At 43.2% G+C, this 25163-nt stretch overlaps 2 protein-coding genes across 2 annotated transcripts; one reads left to right on the forward strand and one right to left on the reverse strand.

Moving 5' to 3' along the window:
* Positions 1-2631: 2631 nt before the first annotated feature.
* znf518b (zinc finger protein 518B) lies at positions 2632-8391 on the forward strand. Its single transcript, XM_087280976.1, has 2 exons — positions 2632-2757; positions 5339-8391. Exon 2 carries the CDS (start codon positions 5428-5430, stop codon positions 8080-8082), a length of 2655 nt encoding a protein of 884 aa, XP_087137102.1. The 5' UTR covers positions 2632-2757; positions 5339-5427; the 3' UTR covers positions 8083-8391.
* A 1987-nt stretch (positions 8392-10378) lies between these two features.
* Positions 10379-23903, reverse strand: clnk (cytokine-dependent hematopoietic cell linker). Its single transcript, XM_087280988.1, has 17 exons — positions 23778-23903; positions 19465-19505; positions 18343-18397; positions 17795-17841; positions 17253-17298; positions 17037-17099; positions 16748-16782; positions 16086-16105; positions 15830-15994; positions 13434-13458; positions 13167-13191; positions 13033-13084; positions 12919-12938; positions 12752-12843; positions 11949-12026; positions 11592-11747; positions 10379-11075 (listed from the first exon to the last, which is right to left on the reverse strand). Exons 2-17 carry the CDS (start codon positions 19468-19470, stop codon positions 10920-10922), a joined length of 1041 nt encoding a protein of 346 aa, XP_087137114.1. The 5' UTR covers positions 19471-19505; positions 23778-23903; the 3' UTR covers positions 10379-10919.
* Between the last annotated feature and the right edge of the window lie 1260 nt (positions 23904-25163).

The following is a 25163-nucleotide window of genomic DNA, read 5'->3' on the forward strand; positions in this document are numbered from 1 at the left end:
TGAAATCTTCCCTCTGAAGTGTTCTTCCTTTATGCTTTATTTTCTTTGTTTGTTCATATCTACACCAGTACACAGAGCTAAAGTCCAGCATCCACACACTGGCTTTAGTCTTGACTAGTGCAGTTGAATGACACTTGTCCTGGGAGCCCTGTACCAACATGGCGGAAAATAAAAGTCTCTGCAACTTCCCGTCCACAAGGATTTTGATAGCCACCTGTGGAAGCCTTGTTTAAGTAAATCATATCTGTTTGTATGTATTCAGTGGAATAATGCATGTTGTTGTTGTTGTTATAGAATAAACTCTACAAGCAGATATAGTGTGAGCATGCTGACTCTACAGTATTTATGACTGCACACAGTGACTCACTGCTCTGAAATAAGAAATGCTGTATGAATGACATGTTAGTTTATCTATAACCCAAAATAATGAACATATTTTAAGATAATGAGTATTTGAGTTTAAAAAGATTCTAGAAATGAAAAGTCGTTGGCAGTGTATGTGCTGAAAGGCAAGTGAAGAAGGAGATGAAGAGCAGAGTTCTACACGCAGGAGAACCGACATCTTCCTCTATCAGCAGCAGATGTTTACGCTGATCAAACTAATCTATACATCAGTAATGTACACGGCGAGGTCGAGTAAACATGACCCGTGGAGCACAACTGATAAATCTACAGACACACACTCTGCTGTTCTCACACCCTTTGAGGAAAATCAGCCGATCAGCACTGTGACAATTACAGCTCTCTGGAAGAACATAGTAAAAACTCACAGACATCTAAAATATAGCATGCCAAATGACTGAAAATGAACATATATGGATGTGGACACAAAAACAGGTAAAGAAAAATAATTGAATAATGTGTAAGTAGTATAAGACAGTAATATGAATATAATTAAATACATATAAACATAATTCATTAAATAATATAGAAAAAACAACAACATTAGAAATGTTCATGCAGCAGTACAGCATTCATTAGTACAAACTAACAATATACAGTACAATACTGTAAAAACTGATTACTTCAGTATTTTCTTTTAATAATATATATATATATATTTCTGAAATAATAATGAACCTGTCATTTACCTCAAAATATCCACTTACTGAAACCTTTTGGCATTAATAAAGAGATTAATGCTTTTTTTAAAGTATCTGGGAAGTCAAAAATCACATTTTTGCTAGAGCACACTTTCTATTTCATTAAGAGAACAATTCAATCATTTAAAAAAGTAAAAAGGTTAATCCACTGAAAAGTACTGTGTGTGTGTGTGTGTGTGTGTGTGTGTGTGTGTGTGTGTGTGTGTGTGTGTTTTAATAATCTTCAAACGCAATTTAGCCATAATTAAGCCACTTTCATCATTACTATTAATCAACAACACAAGAATAAATTAAGCCCCTAAGACTGAAATTAATGCATTAAGAATAACCCTTTTTTAAATACTGCAAACGGTACATTATAAAGCTATGATGTATTTCTAAATCGGTATTTAAGTGTTGCATATTTTTTACAGTGTAAACCAAATCAAACTGAAAGCGTGACCACAGATAAGAACTGAACCGACTCTGTGAATTGTCCCACTGCTATCATTTACACACTAATTAATATGTAATTACACAGTGTAAGCGAGGACTGAGAAGGGTCAGAGCGGCATCATTTACACTGGCTTTCAGGCTGCATGGCTAAAGCAGGCATTTACATACAGCTCATCCCAAAACGACAATTCAGTGCTCATGTACTCATCCTCCAGCGAGTTTTTGATCATTTTGCTCTGCTAAACACAAAAGAAGACTTTTTAAAGAATATTGGAAACTGGTACCCATTAAGTTCAATAGTATTTCCCCCTCTATAGATGCCAATGGCTACCGGTGTCCACATTTTTCAAAGCATCTTCTTTTGTGTTCAACAGGAGAAAGAAACTGATTGAAACAGCATGAGGGAGCGTAAATGAGGAGGCTACATGTTCATTTTGACAGGAACTGTCCCTTTAACTAACTGAAGGTTTTTTTTTTTTTTTGCATGTTTTAATCATTTTAATAAGTGTTATAATCATGCAGGTCTCGGTTATTCATCATTTGTTTCTGTAAGTCAGTTGTCTTTCAGCTCATACCAGTGTCTCGTCTGCAACTCAGCATTTGGCTCAGCTATTTGGGCGTGGCTGACAAACTTACTTTTAGACTTCTATCAAGGCTTCAACAGAAACATAAATCATCATCATCATCATCATCAGACCACGGCAGATTATTCAGTAAGATGTGTGAACACAACACAAGCGGACACTTCATCAGCTGCGCACTATAACAGGTTTGATCCTGCCTGTTTTTCTGCAAACACACATGGACGCCATCTTGGCTCATGGCATCCTGCAGAACACACATTATTAACTGAAAGCTCTGCAGATTCCTGCACTGACTACACTAATCTGTATTCTGCACGGACTGTGAGCTCTACAGTGCGGTATGATCAGTTTATCTGCCGTTAATTCGAGGAAAGACGCGTTTTTGAGCACAAAGCTCGTGCTACGCAGTCTGATGTGCGGGTGCCCGCGTGAGCTGTAGAGCTCTACTGCAGCCGGCAGCCAATCAGAGACGCGATTCAGATCACGCGCTCAGCGGTCACGCGCACCGCCAGTCTCTGCGCGGTCACGGCAGCAGAACGCAAACAATGCACGCCAAGTTGATGCGAAAATATAAAGCTTTGGAGGAATTTCCCGCATCAGCGGCTCTTCGGAGAGGAGGACGGGTTTAACGCAAGGTTAGTGCTCAAACGCGTCGTTTTTTCGCCTGTTTTTCGCGCGCTATCGCGGGCGCGTGCGGGATTTGGAGACGGGCACACGCACATAATGCGTGAATGAATGCAGATCTGCGCCTGATCCCTCTGGGGGAATGACTGCATGTGTGCTGTTATGCATGCGGGAATCCAGTCTCCTGTGGAAGAAGAGCATCTGCAGAGCTCAGCAGCACATCCAGCTGCATGTAGAGACACACCTCTGCCTTTATTTATTTAGGGGAAGCTCACATTTAAACAAGCAAGTGTTTATTAGTGTTAAGAAATAAAACATGCTACTAAAGCTCAGCTGTTTATCTCTGTAAACATGTTAGTTGCAGATTAAAAGCTTGAATTCTGTCATTTCTGTTAATAACTATAATAGTTGTATTTAAACTATATTAATATTGTCAATGGTTTTAAAAACTAGTCCATGTGCAATGTTTTCTTTCATGAATTTACATTGTTGTTGTCAGATTTTATAGCTACATGTTTTTTTTAATCAAAATATCAGTTTCACATATTGTGTGTAATATTATGACATCGTAATAATGGGTGTTATTAGTGGAAAGTCCTAAATATCTCAGATTTGTTCAGTTAATATTGTTCAGTGTGATGTTAAAATTATTTAAACCAAATATAAAGAAAATCAGACATAATTTTTTAGCAAAAACATTTTTTTGTGCCAGAGAGTTTAACAAGTTTTACATCTCGCAGACACACAAACATGTATATTGAGTCCATCGTAAATGCAATATAATGATTAGCTCTTCAGATATTAAACTCGATGTCGTGGTAAATTAACTCTTGGTTCTCTCCAGACAAAAATGTCAAAGTGAAGTTGAAGCCACGTGTCCTGCGGGTCAGCCTCATCAGATTATCCGCTCCTCGAGTGCACCATCAGGGTTTTTTATCTGTTTGGACCAGACATTTCGACACTGGGGGCTCTGCACAACAAAATCCTGCATATCTAAAGTAGTGTGCAGACTCAGGCCCTGTTCACACTAGTGCGTTTTAGTTTTAAAACGATGTTTTAGATCAAAAACGATCCGCGTCAATAGCGTTTCAGAACATATCTCCGTCCACACTACGCCACCAAAAACGTATATCACGTGACCATTGGCGCACTCTGGGCATGCACGTTCTAGTATAAACAGGACACATGCGTCTCGCTCGGCATTTGGTTATTGCTAGTCAACAAACGCCAGTTGAACAATGAACGCAATGGCAAAGACAGCAAGAGAGGTATTTTTGTGGACAGATGACGAGGTCGAGTTACTAAACGTAACAGATGAATAACTGCACAACGGCGCCTAAAACAGACAATAGTGCAAACAACGCTGCCATTTCTGTGTGCATGTTGTTGTTTACAGTGAAGGCTGGTCTGCTGTCTCCCGGTAGCGTTAAAGCCATGTGTTATAGTCATGTGATAGGCGCTTGACGAATAAAGGAAGGATACGCAATGACACAAAAGCCCCAATCAGGTAGCGAATCTCAGCAGCCCCGCCTCTGTGTTCAGATGTCTCCGTGTTCAGATGTCTCCGTTTTCCCTCATCCACACTGAGACGGAGCAGCAGCGCTTCAGAATGAACATGGCCTCTCCAGCGTTTCCAAAACGCTCCGTTTTTGCCGCTCGAAAACTCTGGCATAGTGTGGACGGATGGCGTAACCGTGGCAAAACTTATGCGTTTTCAAACTAAAATGCATTAGTGTAAACGGGGCCTCAAACTACATGGACATGTCTGCCTTCACCTGACCACACCCTAAGCTCAGCAGGATAATGGTGTCAAAATCAGATAACGTGGTAAAAACGCCGCTCCCACTGAGCCTAAACTCCACCATCACTGTTTTGCAGAGACACATGCTAGTATTTTTGTTTGCAGTTCTGATAAATATTGATTATACATTCCATTAATCCAGCAAAATGCAGATGCATCATACAACAGTATTACTGCATTAAATAAATAATACAAATATCATTTAAAACATGTGCATTTCTGTAGAGTTAGATTTAAAGTGTGGAACAGAGAAACTATCGACTGTAGTTCATGGTAGTGTGCTGACTTTGGTCAGGTGTTATAATTGCATCTCAATCTAATCTCAGCAATACTAGGATGACACTGAAACACTGATTCCTTAAGCCATGTTGGTAGTGCCAGATCTTCCAACGCAATCTCACAGCAATTCGTAACTTTTTCATATAGTGGCTAATTCGTATGAATTCCTGCGATCTAATTCGTACAATTTTGTATGATTTGCTCATGCTGGATCTTCCGCAGTCGGTTTGCAGTTTTGGGAAACTAGTCCAACTAGTTAGGCTGTTAAGGGTCTCCACATGTTTCAGTAAAGATGCGGCAGTGTTTTCAGTTTACTTGGCAGGTTTAATACCTCTTTAACAATGTTGTAATGACACAAATAATTGACAAATCCAGATTCTGAAAATTAGATATGTGTAGTGCCAAATAGCAGCATAGCTAATGATGACATTGTCTCATATAAATCAACTGATGTTTATTGCTATCATTGAATTTATTTCCTGATCACTCTTGCTTTTCTCCCCATTGTCCAGGTATGTTCAAACTCTGAGCCCAGAGGAGTGGATCTTGATCTGTGTGGATTTCTAATTGTCTAACATTTGGACTGTGGGATTGTCGAACCATGCGTTCTCAACAAAGTTTCATGTCATTTGTGAACAACAGAAAAGACATCGATCGCCTGTGCTGCGCTAAATGTCGTTTTTCCACCAAGGACACGGAGCTGTTCGAGAGGCACGTGTCCCATCATGAGGAGATGACCTTCTCCTGTGTGCTCTGCAGCCATGTTTCCTATTCAAAAACAGAGTCTCAGAAGCACATCGTCTCTCATACTGGCTCGTACCCGTACAGGTGCAGCTTCTGCTCGTATGGAGCGGTGCGGAGAGATTACTTGGTGAAACACATTCTGCGTATACACAAGAAAAATGCGGAAGAAGTGTTCAAAATGGACCAAGACTCCGATCATCCGTCTGTCCCTGAAACCCTCTGGATGTCCGGCTGGCTGAAAAGGAACGATCAGTCTTCAGTTCCCAGTTCCCATGTAGAACCCCCTAGTGGAGGTCAAGCAAGAGTCAACAAATCATCTGTTATTACTAAACCAATGAGCCAACCCAGCAGTAGCTGTGGCCGGGTGACCTGCACTACCACAGCACCCAGCATCTCCAACACAACAGTTGCACCTTCTCGGACGCAGTTCCCCAGTAGCGTTCCCAGCTGTTCTACAAGCGCAAGTCACACAACAGGCAGACCTCCACAAGTTGTGCTAAGATCGCGAGAGGAAAACGGCACCCTGTTTAAGTCTGCACTCAATGCCGCTAGTCAAATTAAGGTGGCTAGCAGAAGAGCTGTACCAGAAAAGCCCATCCCGATAGCCACTTTCCCACGAGTCCAAAGTACTTTAACACAACCACTTCAGCAAAGCCCTAGGGTTGGTGTTCCTGAGAAAGGTTTGCCCTCAAAAATCGTTCCCAGAGTCCAGGTGCGACTGCCTACTGAAATGAACACTGCGCTCAGACCACTGCTTAATATGCCACTGTCCAAGAGGAACGCTCAGGTGGATCCGAGAGCAACTCAGTCCACAACAGGGGCCAACTCTGTGATCCAGAAAACTGCAGTACTTTCCAGAACTCCGATCAGAGGTCCACTGCACTCGCCTGCAGAAAAGAGCAGTCAGACGAGGACAAACACCAGAACACTTGTAGGATCATCAACAGAGGTTTCAAGTCCATTATCCAATGTCCAGGTGGAACTGTTGGCACCACTTAACCAGCCCATTCAGCACAACAAACCATTAACCGTGTCATGTCCAGAGGAGATCAATATTCCTGCTGGCTGTTTGGTGGAATTGGTGGAGGTGAAAAACGTCAATGGGACTCGTGAGTTGGAGCTCCGCTTGATCCCACCGAATGCAGTCCCACAGGACAAGAGAAGTGCCGCGGATGGATCTGCACAAGATACTACTGGGAGCAAACTATCCTTCAAATGTCAGGTTGCTGCAAAAGAGTGTCCAGTCGGTACATCAACATCTTCAACATTTCACCAAGTCAAACAGCAGCAGACTTCCACAAGCCCTAACACAAAGACTTCAGCACACAAACTACAGCATTCCCCAAAAACACCAGCCAGGAATAAGATCAACCTGAAAGGCAGAAATTCAGGGATCAAGCGCACAGCGGCAGCTCATGATGGAGTCAAATTGGATGGTCCAGAACTGAGTTCTGAAGGTCTTCCCGTGATCTCCTCAGTCTTCTCTCTCTGTCCTACACCCACATTAACACAAAGCCTCCCACAGGGCTTTCCAGAAACACAACGCTGGACGGTCACAACAAAAGAGCCAAAGGACAAAGAGAGAAGTGGAGATCGATCGCTGGTCTGTAGTATTCTGATTAAAAAGGAGGAAGAACCTGAGGAGAAACCCAAAGTTGCTTCTGTGGACCTCCAAGAAACAAAGACAGAGCCCGGGAACACTGAAGACTTCACAGTATCTAAGACTCAGGCTCGAGTGAAAAGAGCTGGAAAAACTTTAGGTGCAAGACATTTAAAACAAAATCCTGATGATGTGCAGTTGTCTCCATCACCATCGGTTATTCCAAACCAGGGCCTCGTCTCATCAAACAAGGACGATATTCCACACCAATATAAAGAAGCGGAGTCTGCCCGGATCTCGCAGCCCCACGGCTGTGTTCCCCTCAAGTATCCCAAAGTGTCTCTGGTCAGGATTCCCAGTTCCTTGTTGGAATCTGTCGAGGAGCCTCCGGAAGCTCCAGTGCAAGAGGAGCGTCTGACGGCACGGCCGGTTCTCTACTGTACATTACGAGAACAGAACGTGTCCGGCAGTCCTGAAGTGGCCATCAAGCTGATATTAAAGAGAGATCTTCGCGCAAGTGAAGAGAGGCACTCCGACAGTGAGCCGCCACCGCGGAAAAAACACAAAAAAGAAAAGAGGAAAGACAAAAAGCGCAGGTCATCCATGGGTCTCTCTCATACCTCGACTGAAGCACTGAGGATAACTCCTCTGAGAGACGATCAACTTGTAAAGATTCCCGGACCAAACCAGCCGGTGGTGGTTCTGAACCACCCCAATCCTGCCGCTCGGACCGTGAGTGTGGGCGTGCAGACGCTGAAGAACTATAAGTGGATTTGTTCCACAGATCAGGAGCAGACACAGACTGAGAGGAAGCAGCCCTCGCTCAAGATGAAACTGAAGAAAGTTCATGGACAGAATTACCAGGTGATCGAGTTGGTGTTAAACGGGGTTTCAGAGAAACTGCTGGCGTGAAAACCGCACCTTGACGTTTCAAACTTGGACGGTTTTTATCTTGGTGCCAATTTATATTTATTTTTTAGAAACCCTGAGTTTTTAAGTTTAATGGTAAATAAGACTCTCTGATTGGACGGTGGTAAACTGACCATACAAGACTGTCCATGTACGAGTTGCAGTTGTGAAATGAACATTTTCAACTCTTTACTTAACCTCGTCCCTCTTAACAACAAAACAAACATGTTCTTATATGTATAGACTGTAAAACTCACCTGTGCCAATGTGTAAATGTTATTGTCATGTTTTAAACAACACTAATGACCGCTTCATGATGTTCTGTGCTCATTTGTGATGACCATACCACCTCATTTTACATCTGTACACTTTCACACCTTCATGTGAAGAACAGTCAGTGTTGAGGAATTTAAACTCTTGAGCTTTAGTCTTGTCTAAGCTCATCAGGGTTGGTGTAAATCTCTGCAGCAAATTTAGCTCAATCCTCCATCTTCACTGTTGACAGATTCAGATGGATTTCAGAAGTCAAAGTGTTTTCGTGAACAGAATGTTTGCGTTTATCCACTCAGTGTTAGTCAGTTCAGTTTGCACCCATCCTGAGTTTTAGGCTCCGTTAATGTAGCTTGGGTTTAATCGCTCTTTGTATCACAGCTGACCTGATCCAGGCCAGGTTATGTTCTGGTTATGTTGTGGGCATGTTCAGTATATGTCCAGGTTATGTTTAGGATATGTTCAGGTTATGCTGTGGAAATATGTAGGATATTCATTTATTCATTGATTTTGTTTTTGGCTTAGTCCCTTTATCAATCTGGGGTTGCCACAGCGGAATGTATCGCCAACTATTCCAGCATATGTTTTACACAGCAGATACCCTTCCAGCCACAGCTGGGAAACATTCATACACTACGGATAATTTAGCCTACCCAATTCACCCGTACCACATGTGTTTGGACTTGTGTGGGAAACTGGAGCACCCGGAGAAAACCCATGCCAACATGGGGAGAACATGCAAACTCCATACAGAAACGCAAACTGGCCCAGCTGAGGCTCAAACCTGCGCCTTTCTTGCTGTAAGGCGATCATGCTATCCACTGCGCCACCGTGAAACAATATTTAGGATATGTTCAATATATGTTCTGGATATGTTCAGTATATGTTCTAGATTCATTCAGGTTATGTTCTGGATATGTTTAGGTTATGTTCAGGTTATGTTTAGGATATGTTCAGTATATGTTCTGGATTCGTTCAGGTTATGTTCTGATATGTTCAAGTTATGTTTAGTATATGTTCTGGATTTGTTCAGGTTATGTTCTGGATATGTTTAGGTTATGTTCAGTATATGTTCTTGTTATGTTCAGGCTTAGATATCACAGACAGAGAATCAGCCATGAGCAAAGTGCAATAAAGCCACTCCACAGCTTCTCTTGCTCCAAATTAAAGGTCACTAAATGCTAAAACACCTCCAAAGATTTCAGTAAGGATGATTTATTAAAATTACTTTTGATTGTTTATATGATTATTACATCCATAACCCATTACTAGAGGCCCGTACGGAATCTGTGCACATGCTGAAATCCTCAGATTGTTTAGCCCATCATTGATCTATATATTTACATATGTAAATGTGTGTGAATATACATTTATTCAGTTTTTATATTTATTTCAGTAACATTATTGACATATGCAAATTTTTATATGATTTCTTTACAGTACAGTTTGTAAAGTAATATGATCTGACCTGTATATGAATAGCTGGCTTTGTTTATCAAACAAGCAGATCTAGTTTGTAAGTGGGTTTGCGTTGTGAAAACCATTTTACAGATGTTATTTGTGATGTTTTTATTTACTGGACTCTCAGAATGATTCTGCATAATTCTGCAGATGGTTTAGAAAATTCTGCACACAAATGGCCCAAAACAAATATCCGCAGATTCTGTCTGGCTCCGCCCATTACACTGAGCGATTTGGGCACCAGCAAAGCCGGACTGCACTGATCTGGATTACTCCACTGAAAACTAATCCTGAGTGTGTTAAGCTGCCTTCAGGGAACAGTCTGTCCATCACACACACACACACACACGCACGCACGCACGCGCACACACACACACACACACACACACACACACACACACACACACACACACACACACACACACACACACACACACACACACACACACACACACACACACACACACACACACACTGTTCACTTGTGTTCAATCTGCTTAAATCTACCTCAAACCATCAAACCAGTACAGAGTTGATATTACTGTTGTAGAATTGTGTTCAGCTCAACTGTTGCGCTTCAGTGTTGTGGAGTCGAACTGTTGAAGCTGAAGCTCTGGATGTGTGTATGTGTGTGTGTGTGTGTGTGTGTGTGTGTTTATGTGCTGTATATTCCTAGAAAGCTTCAGAAGCATCATATCTATTTTTAAATTAATCATGAAGGTCATCAGATGTAAAAAGTGATCAAATAAAACTGAAATGGATCTGCTAAAGCGGCTCTGTGTGTGTGTGTGTGTGTGTGTGTGTGTGTGTGTGTATCCTGCTAAACTGGGTTCATGTGCACTGATAATGTGTGTGTTCACATTTTTAAATGCACTTCAGTCTGATTATGAACGTGTCTGATTCTGACGTCAGACTGATCTCAGAGTGTGCGTGTGTGTGTGTCTGACGTCAGGCTGACGGATCTCAGAAGGGTGTGTGTGTGTTTGTGTGTGTCTGTTTCTGACGTCAGGCTGATCTCAGAAATGTGTGTGTGTGTGTTACTGACGTCAGGCTGACAGATCTCAGTAATGTGTTACTCAGACATGTGTGTGTGTGTGTGTGTGTGTGTGTTAGTTGAGCAGCTGTGTGAGGTCCTCTTTAGTGATGGGGTACATCAGCACACACTGCCGGTGCTGCACACACTCCGCTGCGCTTCTGCGTCCGTCGATCAGCACGATGGGGAAGATGGAGTGAAACCTGATGATATCTGTGACCGAGTCAAACCTCTGCAGGACACACACACACACACACACACACACACACACCAGCATGAGCATTCACTGTCTGCACACATCTAGAGTCTGTTGTGTGTGTTTAATTCATGTGTGTGTGTTTGTATGAGGTATTGTGTGTGTGTGTTTTTATGTGTATGTATGTACGTGTGTGAGATTGTGAGTGCGTGCACATGTCTGTCTGTGTGAGTGAGTGTGTTTCTGTGTTCACACTAGTGTGTGTGTTTTGTGTGTGTAACTTTTTTGTGTGAGCATGTGTGTGTATTTGTGTGTATATGTGTGTGCATACATGTGAGGGATTGTGTGTCTGTGCACGTGTGTATTTGTGTTTGTGAATCTATGTGTGTGAGTGTGACTCACATCATTAGTGCGCAGTCCCGTGCCCAGTGTGTATTTGTTTGTGTGTGTGTGTGTGTGTGTGTGTGTGACTCACGTCATTGGTGCGCAGTCCTGTGCCCAGTGTGTATTTGTTTGTGTGTGTGTATTTGTGTGTGTGTGTGTGTGACTCACGTCATTGGTGCGCAGTCCCGTGCCCAGTGTGTATTTGTTGGTCTCGTCACTGAAGCGGATCTGGATGTTGAAGACTCGCTTGTCGTAGAACAGCGCCAGCACCAGAGGCTCATGGGTAGTGTTCTTAGAGCAGTCGCGCACTAGAAAGGCTCCCTCCTGAGGGCAGAAGACACACCGCCACCACATAACACACATCAGGAGGCACACACACACACTGAGAGGTGTGTGTGTTGATGTGAAGTGAAAGTGTATCCATGTATGTCTGCTTGAGGATGTGTGAGTTTGTGTGTCTATCCATGTGTGTGTGTGTGTAAGAGTAAGTGTAAGTATGTGTGTGTGTGTGTGTTTGTGCTTTACCCGATTGACCAGATGTAGAGCGTGTTCGGCCTCCACTCGACTGAATGCTCCCACATACCAGTTCTGCTCCTCCAGGTCCTGCACACACACACACACACACACACACACACACACACACACACACACACACACACACACACACACACACACACACACACACACACACACACACACACAGTTCAATGGGGTTCAATGTTTTGGTCAAGGACATCTCGGTTGGCTATCAGATCTGGGAGAGTGTTACCTCCTAACCATGAGGCCTGTGTGTGTGTGTGTGTGTGTGTGTGTGTGTGTGTGTGTGTGCTTGTATTTTTTACATTGTTGGCACCAAATGTCCCCACAAGTATAGTAATACCAGTAATATTGTGACCTTGTGTGTTGATGGTTTTGGTCCCCATTAGGAATTCAGCTCATAATCCCGGCAGAATGAAGGAGTGTGCAGAGTGTGTGCTGTGAGGGTTGAGTTTAGATCAGGGGTGTCCAAACTCAGTCCTGGAGGGTCGGTGTCCTGCAGATTTTAGCTCCAACGTGCCACAACACACCTGCAAGAATGTTTCCAGAAAGTCTAGTGAGAGCTTGATCAGCTAGCCCAGGTGTGTCTGATTGAGGTTGGAACTAATCTTTGCAGGACACCGGCCCTCCAGGAGCGAGTCTGGACATGCCTGTGTTAGAGCATATACAGTCTGTACAGTACAAACATCATTGCAGCTGTGTGTGTGTGTGTGTGTGTGTGTGTGTGTGTGTGTGTGTGTGTGTGTGTGTGTGTGTGTGTGTGTGTGTGTGTGTGTGTGTGTGTGTGTGACCTGTGCTGGTTTGCTGTGGTTGGTGAAGCTGCCGCTGGTTTCTCCTTTCCCTGGTGGCCATTCGTGGTGCTGCAGTTTCCTCAGGTGTAGATCTGGAATCAGTCAGAGATCAGACTCACAGTTCAGCTGCCATTCTCCAGCTGATCCTGAACCAGAACACATCTTACCAGAGCTGCTCTCACTGTCACTGCAGGACACACACACACACACACACACACACACACACATTAATACCGCTCGTTCATGCTGAATAATCAGCACTCAGAGTTTTCCTGCTTCACCTGTCGAGATCCTGAGACTCCAGATCCAGAGAAAACCTGTGAGACGCCGCAGCTGAGGAGCACAACAAGCACAGCATAACATCCCATAATATCATCAGATCAATACAATATGAAGCAATCAGAGCGGGACGTACGTGCAGACGGTGGCGCTGTTTTCACCTGCGGGAGAACAGAAGAGCTGTGATTGTGTTTCTGCATGTGTGATGATGAGCTTCAGCAAGATTAAACTGAACTCTCACTCAGATGTCTGCAATAGTTTCAGGACACGCTTTATTTCAGGCGCAGAGTATTTCAGCTCTAAATGTTCATTTGTTTTTGTCTCGTTTCTAAACACAAGTGTCATTACTTTTATTTCAGAATTACTAGTGTTGTGTTATTATGCATGATACACTGATACTTACATTGTCCTGTCCACTCCGACTCGATCTGCAAAAACAAAACATTAAATCAGACACCGACACGTCCATCATCAGACAACACAGGAGATCACATGATCAAACAACTGCACTGAGCCACTCGGCAACGTTCCCCATGCACACTGTCTAGTGCACTAGTGTTCAGTCATTCAGCAACGTTCCCGATGCACACTGTCTAGTGCACTAGTGTTCAGTCATTCAGCAACGTTCCCCATGCACACTGTCTAGTGCACTAGTGTTCAGTCATTCAGTAATGTTCCCCATGCACACTGTCTAGTGCACTAGTGTTCAGTCGTTCAGCAACATTCCCCATGCACACTGTCTAGTGCACTAGTGTTCAGGGATTCAGTAATGTTCCCCATGCACACTGTCTAGTGCACTAGTGTTCAGTCATTCAGCAACATTCCCCATGCACACTGTCTAGTGCACTAGTGTTCAGTCATTCAGCAACATTCCCCATGCACACTGTCTAGTGCACTAGTGTTCAGCCATTCAGCAACATTCCCCATGCACACTGTCTAGTGCACTAGTGTTCAGTCGTTCAGCAACGTTCCCCATGCACACTGTCTAGTGCACTAGTGTTCAGGGATTCAGTAATGTTCCCCATGCACACTGTCTAGTGCACTAGTGTTCAGTCATTCAGCAACATTCCCCATGCACACTGTCTAGTGCACTAGTGTTCAGTCATTCAGCAACATTCCCCATGCACACTGTCTAGTGCACTAGTGTTCAGCCATTCAGCAACGTTCCCCATGCACACTGTCTAGTGCACTAGTGTTCAGCCATTCAGTAATGTTCCCCATGCACACTGTCTAGTGCACTAGTGTTCAGTCATTCAGTAACGTTCCCCATGCACACTGTCTAGTGCACTAGTGTTCAGCCATTCAGTAACGTTCCCCATGCACACTGTCTAGTGCACTAGTGTTCAGTCATTCAGCAACGTTCCCCATGCACACTGTCTAGTGCACTAGTGTTCAGTCATTCAGCAACATTCCCCATGCACACTGTCTAGTGCACTAGTGTTCAGCCATTCAGCAACATTCCCCATGCACACTGTCTAGTGCACTAGTGTTCAGTCGTTCAGCAACGTTCCCCATGCACACTGTCTAGTGCACTAGTGTTCAGGGATTCAGTAATGTTCCCCATGCACACTGTCTAGTGCACTAGTGTTCAGTCATTCAGCAACATTCCCCATGCACACTGTCTAGTGCACTAGTGTTCAGTCATTCAGCAACATTCCCCATGCACACTGTCTAGTGCACTAGTGTTCAGCCATTCAGCAACGTTCCCCATGCACACTGTCTAGTGCACTAGTGTTCAGCCATTCAGTAATGTTCCCCATGCACACTGTCTAGTGCACTAGTGTTCAGTCATTCAGTAACGTTCCCCATGCACACTGTCTAGTGCACTAGTGTTCAGTCATTCAGCAACGTTCCCCATGCACACTGTCTAGTGCACTAGTGTTCAGTCATTCAGCAACATTCCCCATGCACACTGTCTAGTGCACTAGTGTTCAGCCATTCAGCAACATTCCCCATGCACACTGTCTAGTGCACTAGTGTTCAGTCGTTCAGCAACGTTCCCCATGCACACTGTCTAGTGCACTAGTGTTCAGGGATTCAGTAACGTTCCCCATGCACACTGTCTAGTGCACTAGTGTTCAGTCATTCAGCAACATTCCCCATGCACACTGTCTAGTGCACTAGTGTTCAGTCATTCAGCAACATTCCCCATGCACACTGTCTAGTGCACTAGTGTTCAGCCATTCAGCAACGTTCCCCATGCACACTGTCTAGTGCACTAGTGTTCAGCCATTCAGCAACATTCCCCATGCACACTGTCTAGTGCACTAGTGTTCAGTCGTTCAGCAACGTTCCCCATGCACACTGTCTAGTGCACTAGTGTTCAGGGATTCAGTAACGTTCCCCATGCACACTGTCTAGTGCACTAGTGTTCAGTCATTCAGCAACATTCCCCATGCACACTGTCTAGTGCACTAGTGTTCAGTCATTCAGCAACATTCCCCATGCACACTGTCTAGTGCACTAGTGTTCAGGGATTCAGTACGGCAGCTCAGGCACACACAGACAGTTCCTGGTTCAACATGTATTGGTCATGTGACTGCTTGTTTTGGAGGGTGTTTATTTACATTTGTCTCTCTCTGCACCAATACTCTATTGTGTAAAGATGCACCACATCGTCACTGTCTTCAACACATACACTACTATACTGAACCTCTCGGACAGACCTGCACTAACCAGCAGATCAACAACAGATGATGCCATTATTAACTGGAATAACAGTGCTAGTTATATGTGCATGTTAGTAGTGTGTGTGTGTGTGTGTGTGTGTGTGTGTGTGTGTGTGTGTGTGTGTCTCACTGTGTCCAGTCAGGTCTGTGTTTAGTTCTGGTTTGTGGTTCTGGTGCTGGTCTGGATGGAGGAGAATCATCAAACTGGTGGGGCTGGTCTGTGTGCTCGGTGCTGGTCTGTACTGGTGGAGTCGGTGGTAAACTCAGCTGATCTCTGGGTAATGATTTCACTGCTCTGGAAACAGAAGCACGGCCTCTTCAGAACATCTCCTGCAGCATTACGGCCATCAGAAATGAGGATCTTGTTCATATGTGAGCTGATTTACCTCGGCGCAGATGCACAGGCCTGTAATGACAGATACACACACATGTGAGCATCATATAAGCCGACAGCAGCTGCCTCAGCACATTTACAAGAGCTTAACTTCATTCTCTTAATATCTGCCTTCACAAACACACGCGCAAGAGCTGTTATTACCTCAACATTTGGGCAGAAGGTCTTATTTTATGGGTAGATAGGTTCATTAAGGCTTGGATCTACAGTCAATAATCCATGACTGACTATCAGTAATTGATCACCTGACATCATAAGCATGAATAAATTGTTGAGCTCTTCACATCAGCCGTCGTTATTCTCCATATATGCATCTCCTGTGACTGATCTACAGTTATCTACCGCTGCTCAGGATGACCTAAACCTAAACTAACTTAGACTGGATTTGCAGTAATTGTTAATATTACTGCAGAGGAAAGGTCTAATCGTTCTCAACAAAGCTTGTCAATTATACAGGAAACTAAAGATTTATAGAGTTTATAATAGCAGAAACGTTTTAATTGGATTTCTGATGCATTTATTTGCTGATTTATTATTTTCTAGACATTTTCTCAGCAGCTGTTTGTCTCAGCAGCCCTGAAACTGATCTGTGCTGGATCTGCTCATGTGTTTATAGATCTATAATCAGAAATCAAGTGTGTGCAGTGACTTTACCCTGCCAGCAGATCCCATGAACTCCAATCGGCCATCTGCACACACACACACACACACACACACACATACACACACACTGGAAACACTGATTCACAACTACAGTATGTGTTTGTTTTTTTTAACATCCATCAGCTACATCACACACACACACACACACACACACACACACACACACACACACACACACACACATGTACACACACGTACACACACGTACACACACACACACACACACACACACACACACGTACACACACACACACACACACACACACACACAGAGCTGTACCTGATGAGCTCTTCGGGAGTCTGCCGGGTTTGAGGTCTCTGTTGATGGCTGGTGCTTTACGTTCTGAGAGGGGGAATTCAGATATATTATATGAAAATACCAAAAATCCAACATCACAGCTGTGAAGAAAACATCCGACACCGCAGCTCTACATCAACATCAGACTCTCCTCCACACAGATACTGTCATTATACACATTAATATAAGAATAAAGACCTGGCAGAACACGCTGAGGACGAGGAGGAGGAGGAGCCACGGCATCCTGAAAACACACACACACACACACACATTTCATACAACACAACCATCTTATAAAACACTAACACTGATACACATTTCACACAACACACACATATGCACACTCATATATGATACAACACACACACACACACACACACACTCACATCTAATCAAACACACAGACACACACACACACACACACACGTAGACAAACTAGATAAAACACACACATTCACAAACACACATCTAATAAAGCATGCACTAACACATCTCAAACAACAAACACATCTAACAAAACACACACACACACACATACCTGCTCATATGATTCAACACACACATCCGATACAACAAACATACACACACACAGATCTAGTAGACATGCACTAACATTTTAGACAACACACACACATATGAATGCACTCTCACACAAGACATGCATCTAGGATTTAGCACACACACACACACACACACACACACACACACAAATATTTTATAACACACACACTGATACTCACTGCTGTGCGGGTGCGACTCTTCGTGGCCCGTTCAGCAGAGCTGCTTTCTGTAACACACACACACACACAGACGCACACACACACAGACGTACACACACACACACACACACACACACACACACACACACACGCTGTGATGACTTGAGCTGTCCAGCAGGGGTCGCTCATGTTTAGATATTCATCATTGGTGAGTAAAGCAGCTGATGCGCACTGAGGACAGCAGATCATGTCAGATCATGATATTCAGCTCACACACACACACACACACACACGCACACACACACACACGCACACACACACACACGCACACACACACACACACACACACACACACACACACACACACACACACACACACACACACACACACACACACTGACATCTGCTGCATAATCAATCATCAATAATCAATAACATTTACGAACACACGAACACTCATGTGTTTGAGCTGCACTGACGGATCTCACACACTAGATGGAGATGTGTGTGTGTGTGTGAGTGTGTGTGTGTGTGTGTGTGTGTGTGTATTAGTCATTTCATGTACAAACCTTCACACAGGTGTGCGTGCACATATCTGTCCCGATCTCTTCTGTACCTGCCATCCTGAGAAACCACACACACCTTATCAGTGACACACACACACACACACACAAACATGTACACACTTAGACACACAGACACTCGCCGGCCACTTTATTAGGTACACCTCACTAGAACCAGGTTAGACTCCCTTTTTACCTTCAGATCTGCCTTAATCCTTGGTGGTGTAGACTCAACAAGCTGCTGGAAATATTCCTCAGAGATTTTCCTCCATATTGTCATGATAGCATCACACAGTTGCTGCAGATTTGTCGGCTGCACATCCATGATGCCAATCTCCCGTTCCACCACATCCCAAAGCTGCTCTATTGGATTGAGCTCTGGTGACTGTGGAGGCCATTTGAGTACAGTGAACTCATCGTCATGTTCAAGACACCAGTCTGAGATGATTGACAGCTTTATGACATGCTGCGTTATCCTGCTGGAAGTAGCCATCAGAAGATGGAGACACTGTGCTCATAAAGGGATGGACATGGTCAGCAGCAATACTCAGGTAGGCTGTGGCGTTGATGCTCAATTGGTACTAATGGACCCAAAGAAAATCTCCCCCACACCATTACACCACCACCACCAGCCTGAACCGCTGATACAAGGCAGGATGATCCATGCTTTCATGTTGTTGAGGCCAAATTGTAGATCAGCAGTTTCTGAAATACTCAGAGCAGCCCGTCTGGCAGCAGCAACCATGCCACGATCAGAGTCTCTTAAATAATTTATCCTCATTATAAAATATAATACATATACTAAATATAAAATCCCCATTCTGATGCTCGCTCTGACCTGCAGCAGATCCTCTTGACCATGTCTACATGCCGAAATGCAGTGAGCTGCTGCCATGTGATTGGCTGATTAGACATTTGCGTTAACAAACATTTAGACAGGTGTACCTAATAAAGTGGCCGGTGAGTGTACATGCACGCACACACTCACTTTTACACAACAGACACATAAATACATTTGTGCATGCACACACATACACACAAAAAGTCAGACACAAACAAATGTACACACAAACACACACACACACATACACACTTTGATGAATAACAGCAGATGAGATGAAAACTCACCATCATTACAGGACACACATCATTATAGACGCAATCTGCTCCTGCCAACACGCACACACACACACACACACACACACACACACACACACACACACACACACACATTAGGTGTTTTTGTCTTGTGTATTTTGATTGTTGAATGAAGTGTGTTTCTCCTTAAAACTAGCAAAATACAGTAATCTGCCAGACGCACATGTGTGTGTGTGAGTGTGTGTGTGTGTGTGTGTGTGTGTGTGTGGTGTGTGAGTGTGTGTGTGTGTGTGTGTGTGTGTGTGGTGTGTGAGTGTGTGTGTGTGTGTGTGTGTGTGTGTGTGTGTGGTGTGTGAGTGTGTGTGTGTGTGTGTTCCTCTTTCTTCATTGGCAGATGTTTAAATGAAAAACTCACTCTTCATTATTTCTGAACACAAGACTAGATGTTTTTCTGGTCTAGAAACTGCTTCTTGACACAAATGTTTGGACGTTTGGCTCAGAGACGAGACACACACTGTAGTAATGCAGGCAGGTGTGTCAGCGCTGGTCTGCAGGTGTATCTGCCGTTTGTCCTGTACAGATCATCCGTCAGACCTGCGGTGTGGATCCTCAGTGTTTCTGCTGTACATCAGGTCACACTACAGCTAATTATAGTGTCAGTCTGTGTGTGGTTTCCGGCTGAGTCCTGCTGTTTCCTGTTTGTCAGGAGAATCAGACTCTTCTGAGAACTTCAGCTTCATATCAGAGCATTAATTCAGTCTGCGACACGTTATATCATACAGAGAGCATCAGATACAGTGGCGACCGACAGAGCTCAGCGCTTCCGGCTTCATATAAGAGCTGAGCTTACTGCAGGAAATTCATTATTAATAAACACGCATCAATAAACTGCTATATATATATATAATTAGCACAAACACTGCTTCTCTCACGGGTTTTCTGTCTTGTTTCTAGTCCAAACTGTAGTCGTTGTGTTACCATAGCAACTGTAGAATCACCACAACACATCAATTACTGTAGTTGTGTTACCATAGCAACTGTAGAATCACCACAACAGATCAATTACTGTAGTTGTTGTGTTACCATAGCAACTGTAGAATTACCACAACAGATCAATTACTGTAGTCGTTGTGTTACCATAGCAACTGTAGAATCACCACAATAGATCAATTACTGTAGTTGTTGTGTTACCATAGCAACTGTAGAATCACCACAACAGATCAATCACTGTAGTTGTGTTACCATAGCAACTGTAAAATCACCACAACAGATCAATCACTGTAGTCGTTGTGTTACCATAGCAACTGTAGAATCACCACAATAGATCAATTACTGTAGTGGTTGTGCTACTAGTGTCCTGCATTTGAGCCCGAGCCCGTCGTGGCCTGACTATTTTTATGGTTTCAGGCCAATTGTCTTGTCATAGCTAGAACACTTATCGGGCTTCAGGCATTAGAAATGTTTCTTTTTAAGTTTACTGAGATCTAATGTGTGCAGTCTGGAAGCGCCAGTGATGCCTTGCACATACAGATTTCCAGCCACGAGCAACAGAGAACATGAAGAGAAATAGTTAAAACTGTGAAGAACAGACTTCTGCTCAACTTCTCAAATACACAGCTTTAATAATGAGCCAGCCGCTTCTGCACAATACACAACTGTACGTCCAGCGGCGCCGGCAGGATTTTCCTCCAGATTACCGTCCCTTCTTCTTATTTCGTGTGTTCTGACATCATTCATTGCTGGTCAGTTATCTACTATATAAAAAAGTGCTTCAAGACAAGTCCACTATAAGCTTCAGCTCCAAAACACCAACAGGATGATCAAATACCATAATACTCTGGCCTAAATCACATTAAAGTCAACTATTGACAGTTTCAGGGGAGCCTGTATTCAGCTGTTTTCCCTGACAATGAAAACAATCCTCTATTACACCAGTCAATTACAACTGAATTGATGAACAGGACAGCCATTTACAATATCAGCAGCAGTGTTCCAGATCACCTCTGCAGAACAAACTCGGTTGAAAAGATAGGAGAACTCAGAAACTGGTTGTGAGAATGAAGATGTGCCAGTCTGTCAGATAAATGGTTTAAAACAGCTTGAATAGTGGCCGTTCCATGTGAGGAGGCTGTGCAGCTGGCGGATCTGAATGGTCTGATGACAGAGACACGGGCTGGCGCTGGAGTTCCCCCTGCTCAGGTGCTGTTGAGACTGTGGTCTCCACCCCGTGTAGGGGATCAGTATTGGTCTCATTAGTTTTAGGTCTTTTGGTAATTGTCTCCATTAAGTTTAGCTGTTTTAAAGAGCGTTTACTCATGTTGAACCTAGTTTTAAACAATAGCTCTCTGTGTTGGTATTTTTAGTGTGCAGAAAAACCACCAGCAGAGCTAAAGCCAACAGATCCATTTACCATCTCCCACCACACACGTACACACACACACACAAACACAAACACACACACCTGTACTTATTCTCATTCTTTCTTGCTTTGTCAATATATCGAAGTGTATACTGTTTAATAATCAACTGAAATTATGCAATAAATAAATAAATATGTGCATTATGCACATTAACTCTGATGGTAGATGTGCACAGTGCAGACAGCTGCATGTCTCTCTGGGTTAAATGAAGTAAAGTCACTGTATATCAAAGTCACGTTAAAAAACGAAAAAAACAAACAAAAAACTCCAAACATTTCTCAATTATTCTAATCAAAAACCACAACATGAACAAGACATCAACTTTCTATCAGATACACATGTGCTCTGTTGAATGGCTGTAACAGTGTGAGCGGTGTGGTGGGAGTAAACTGGCTTCAGGTGGGACAAAACTGTGATAAGCTGTTGAACAAGGGCCGGGCGACAGTCTGTGTGTCTCAGGCTAGGGCTTGGATTTAAGGCCCATGCTGGGCTCTAATGTATTACCAGCTGTAGAATCACCACAGCAGATTCATTAAAGCGCTTTCCTATAGTTTGGTTGAAATAAAACTACAGTATTTTCCTACTACAGTGTTTTAATGCGAGTGAACAACACCCCGAGATCAGCAGGACCTTCCCCAAACAAAACTGAGACTTCTGAATCTGATATTACATGTGTCAACAGCTCATCTCACAGAGAAACAGACATCTGCAGAGCCGGCAGAACACACAAACTGCTCTGTTCACACACACCAGCTCTAAACAGGATTGTTCTGCTGATCGTGTATATGTGAGGAGGGCTGATATTCACTCTCTAGTTGCTCAAATATGAATCAGCCGGAAGTAAAGTATGTCTGATTACCTGGAAAAGCAGACGGTTTACTGTCCACCGGTGTGCACAAGATTATTAATGTTTAAAAGCGCTTCTGTCTGATTGATCAACTGGATTACAGTATGTGTTTGAGATGTAAAATGACAGAGTAATCTGAATACTAATGTGATTTACTGATGAACATCCGTAATGCATTTGATCACGCTGAACGCTGGATTCTGATCATCATCATGATTGTGATGGTCATTGAAGGTGTTTGGTTATTTTTAAATCAGCGCACAGCTAAAGCACTTTCGGCAGGTGTAAAGCGCATTATAGAGAAATAAATCTGTTAAACGGTGTGGGATGAAATATCGAGAGTTCATAATGCAGTTCAGAAGCAGAAATAAACTACATTTCAAAACAAATCTAAATACAGAAATTAAAATATGGAAAATGATTTAGTGTTCTGCATTATTTATTTATTTATAACAATTTCCTGCTATTTTCAGACTAATTTCTCTAGATTTTATTATATATTATATTACTGTTTGAAACTTCTAAAATGGCAATAAATAATGACTAACTGTGTTTTTAATCAGTTTTCTCCTGTTTTGGTCTGTTTGTTAAGATGCTGAATCTCCAGCGGGGAGGAACACACATTAATGCGGACAGATGCTTTTAAAATTAATATATTACAATCTTGAGTCACATTAAAAAATAAATGCATCTGAACTGAATGTGTACTCGAAGCCACTTTTTATAGAAAGTAATGTGCTTTATTATTGTTGTGTATTTATTTTTCTCCGTCTCGGCGGGCTTACGGATCGTCCACCCTAAACTGAAAAGGACTCACTGTTTACTCTCCATCAAGTGTTTCTTTCATCTGTTCGACATTAAAGAAGATATTTTGAAGAATGATGAAAACCGGTAACCATTGACTTCTATAGTATTTGCTTTCCCGACTATGGACATCAATCCGCATTCCTCAAAACATCTTCTTTAAACAGTAAACAGAGTTAATGTTGGTGTGTTTGTGTTGAATGTCTGTAATACATCACTGTAAGTACAGTAGAGCGAGCGGAGCAGATCTGAACAACTGGAAAACGGCTTACCTTCATCAGCTGAGCAGCGGGAGACGACCACCGAGCTCCAGTGTGTGTGTGTGTGTGTGTGTGTGTGTGAATGATTGACAGTTGTGCAGCGACGCCCCCTTCAGAGAACTGTCACTCACTTCCTGTGTGCGATGAACATCAGTCGTCCTCTAATGATCATCATCACACACACACACACACACACACACACACACACACACACACACACACACACACACACACACACACACACAAACAAACACACACAAACTCGGCAGGAAGTCATCATTTCCTTCTGATCTATTTCAGAAACACACACACACACACACACACACACCATGCAGCTGAATTTCTGAAAGTGACTCTCATCGCTCATGTGTGTTTCAGATGTGGTGTGTGTGTGTGTGTGTGAGATATTGAGCTGTATAGCTGATATTGAATTAGTCGACTCTGTCAGCACCTCAGGAAACCCCCAGAACACTGGAGCGGTGTTCAGTTCAGCCCTCGACACTCAGAAACACAGAGCTGATATGTGTTGGCCAGACGCCAAGCGTGAGTGGAACTGTCTCTCAGAGTTAGATGTGGACTGGTTTTCACACGCCGGGTCACACATCGTAATTTGTGATAATTCTGTAAACACGCTGTAAGTGGATCATAACAGTATTCTGACTAGTTTGTTCAGGTTAAGTCAGGCACATAAGCCTTAACTTAATACTTGAAACATTTTATTTATTACATTAATAAACAGCACAATGCCCATGCAGAGAAAATACATCACACAACTGCAACTTTCCATATTGAGAAATTAGAAACAGGCTCCAGTAAAACTTCACTACACTGTAAACTAATCCTGCCGCTCCAGAACATCCAGATCCAGAAAACACAACCAGCATACAACAGCACACTACAGTCAAAGCCTGTGACAAAGAGAATGTGTGTGTGTGTGTGTGTGTGTGAGACATCAGCAGAACACACACTTAGACGTGAGAGAACAGCTCAGCTCAGCTCATTGAACCAGTAAACACAAATAAAGATGTCAGATAACCTGCTGCAGTTCACACACACACACACACACACACACACACACACACACACACACACACACACACACACACACACACACACACACACACACACACACACACACACATTTTTCTGTGTGAATTGTGCATGAAGAGGAAGTGGGGAGAAACTGCAGCTCACAGCGTGTGCTTATTGTTCACATACGCCATATAACAATATAATATTAATAATTGATCTGCGCAGGAGTGGTGTGTGTGTGTGTGTGTGTGTGTGAACTGCTATAAAAACAATGCTGGTTTCCTGCTTCTGTAGGGCTAAACATGAGCACGGTGAAGCCACATATAAATAAACACTCTTTAATTACAGCTACAATATATATATATA

Source organism: Danio rerio, chromosome 14 (genome assembly GCF_052040795.2).
Source record: "Danio rerio strain M-AB ecotype USA chromosome 14, GRCz13ab, whole genome shotgun sequence".
In the NCBI taxonomy this organism is placed as follows: Eukaryota; Metazoa; Chordata; class Actinopteri; order Cypriniformes; family Danionidae; genus Danio; species Danio rerio.

Bases quoted from the DNA above. Each gene is read 5' to 3' on its own strand.
- clnk (XM_087280988.1), bottom strand. The intron at 13,459-15,829 runs GTGAGACACACA...TTGTTTTTGCAG, and splicing joins CACAGACCTGACTGGACACA to ATCGAGTCGGAGTGGACAGG. The intron at 12,027-12,751 runs GTCACACACACA...GTGTGTGTGCAG, and splicing joins ACCACAGCAAACCAGCACAG to GACCTGGAGGAGCAGAACTG.
- znf518b (XM_087280976.1), top strand. From the start codon at position 5,428: ATGCGTTCTCAACAAAGTTTCATGTCATTTGTGAACAACAGAAAAGAC.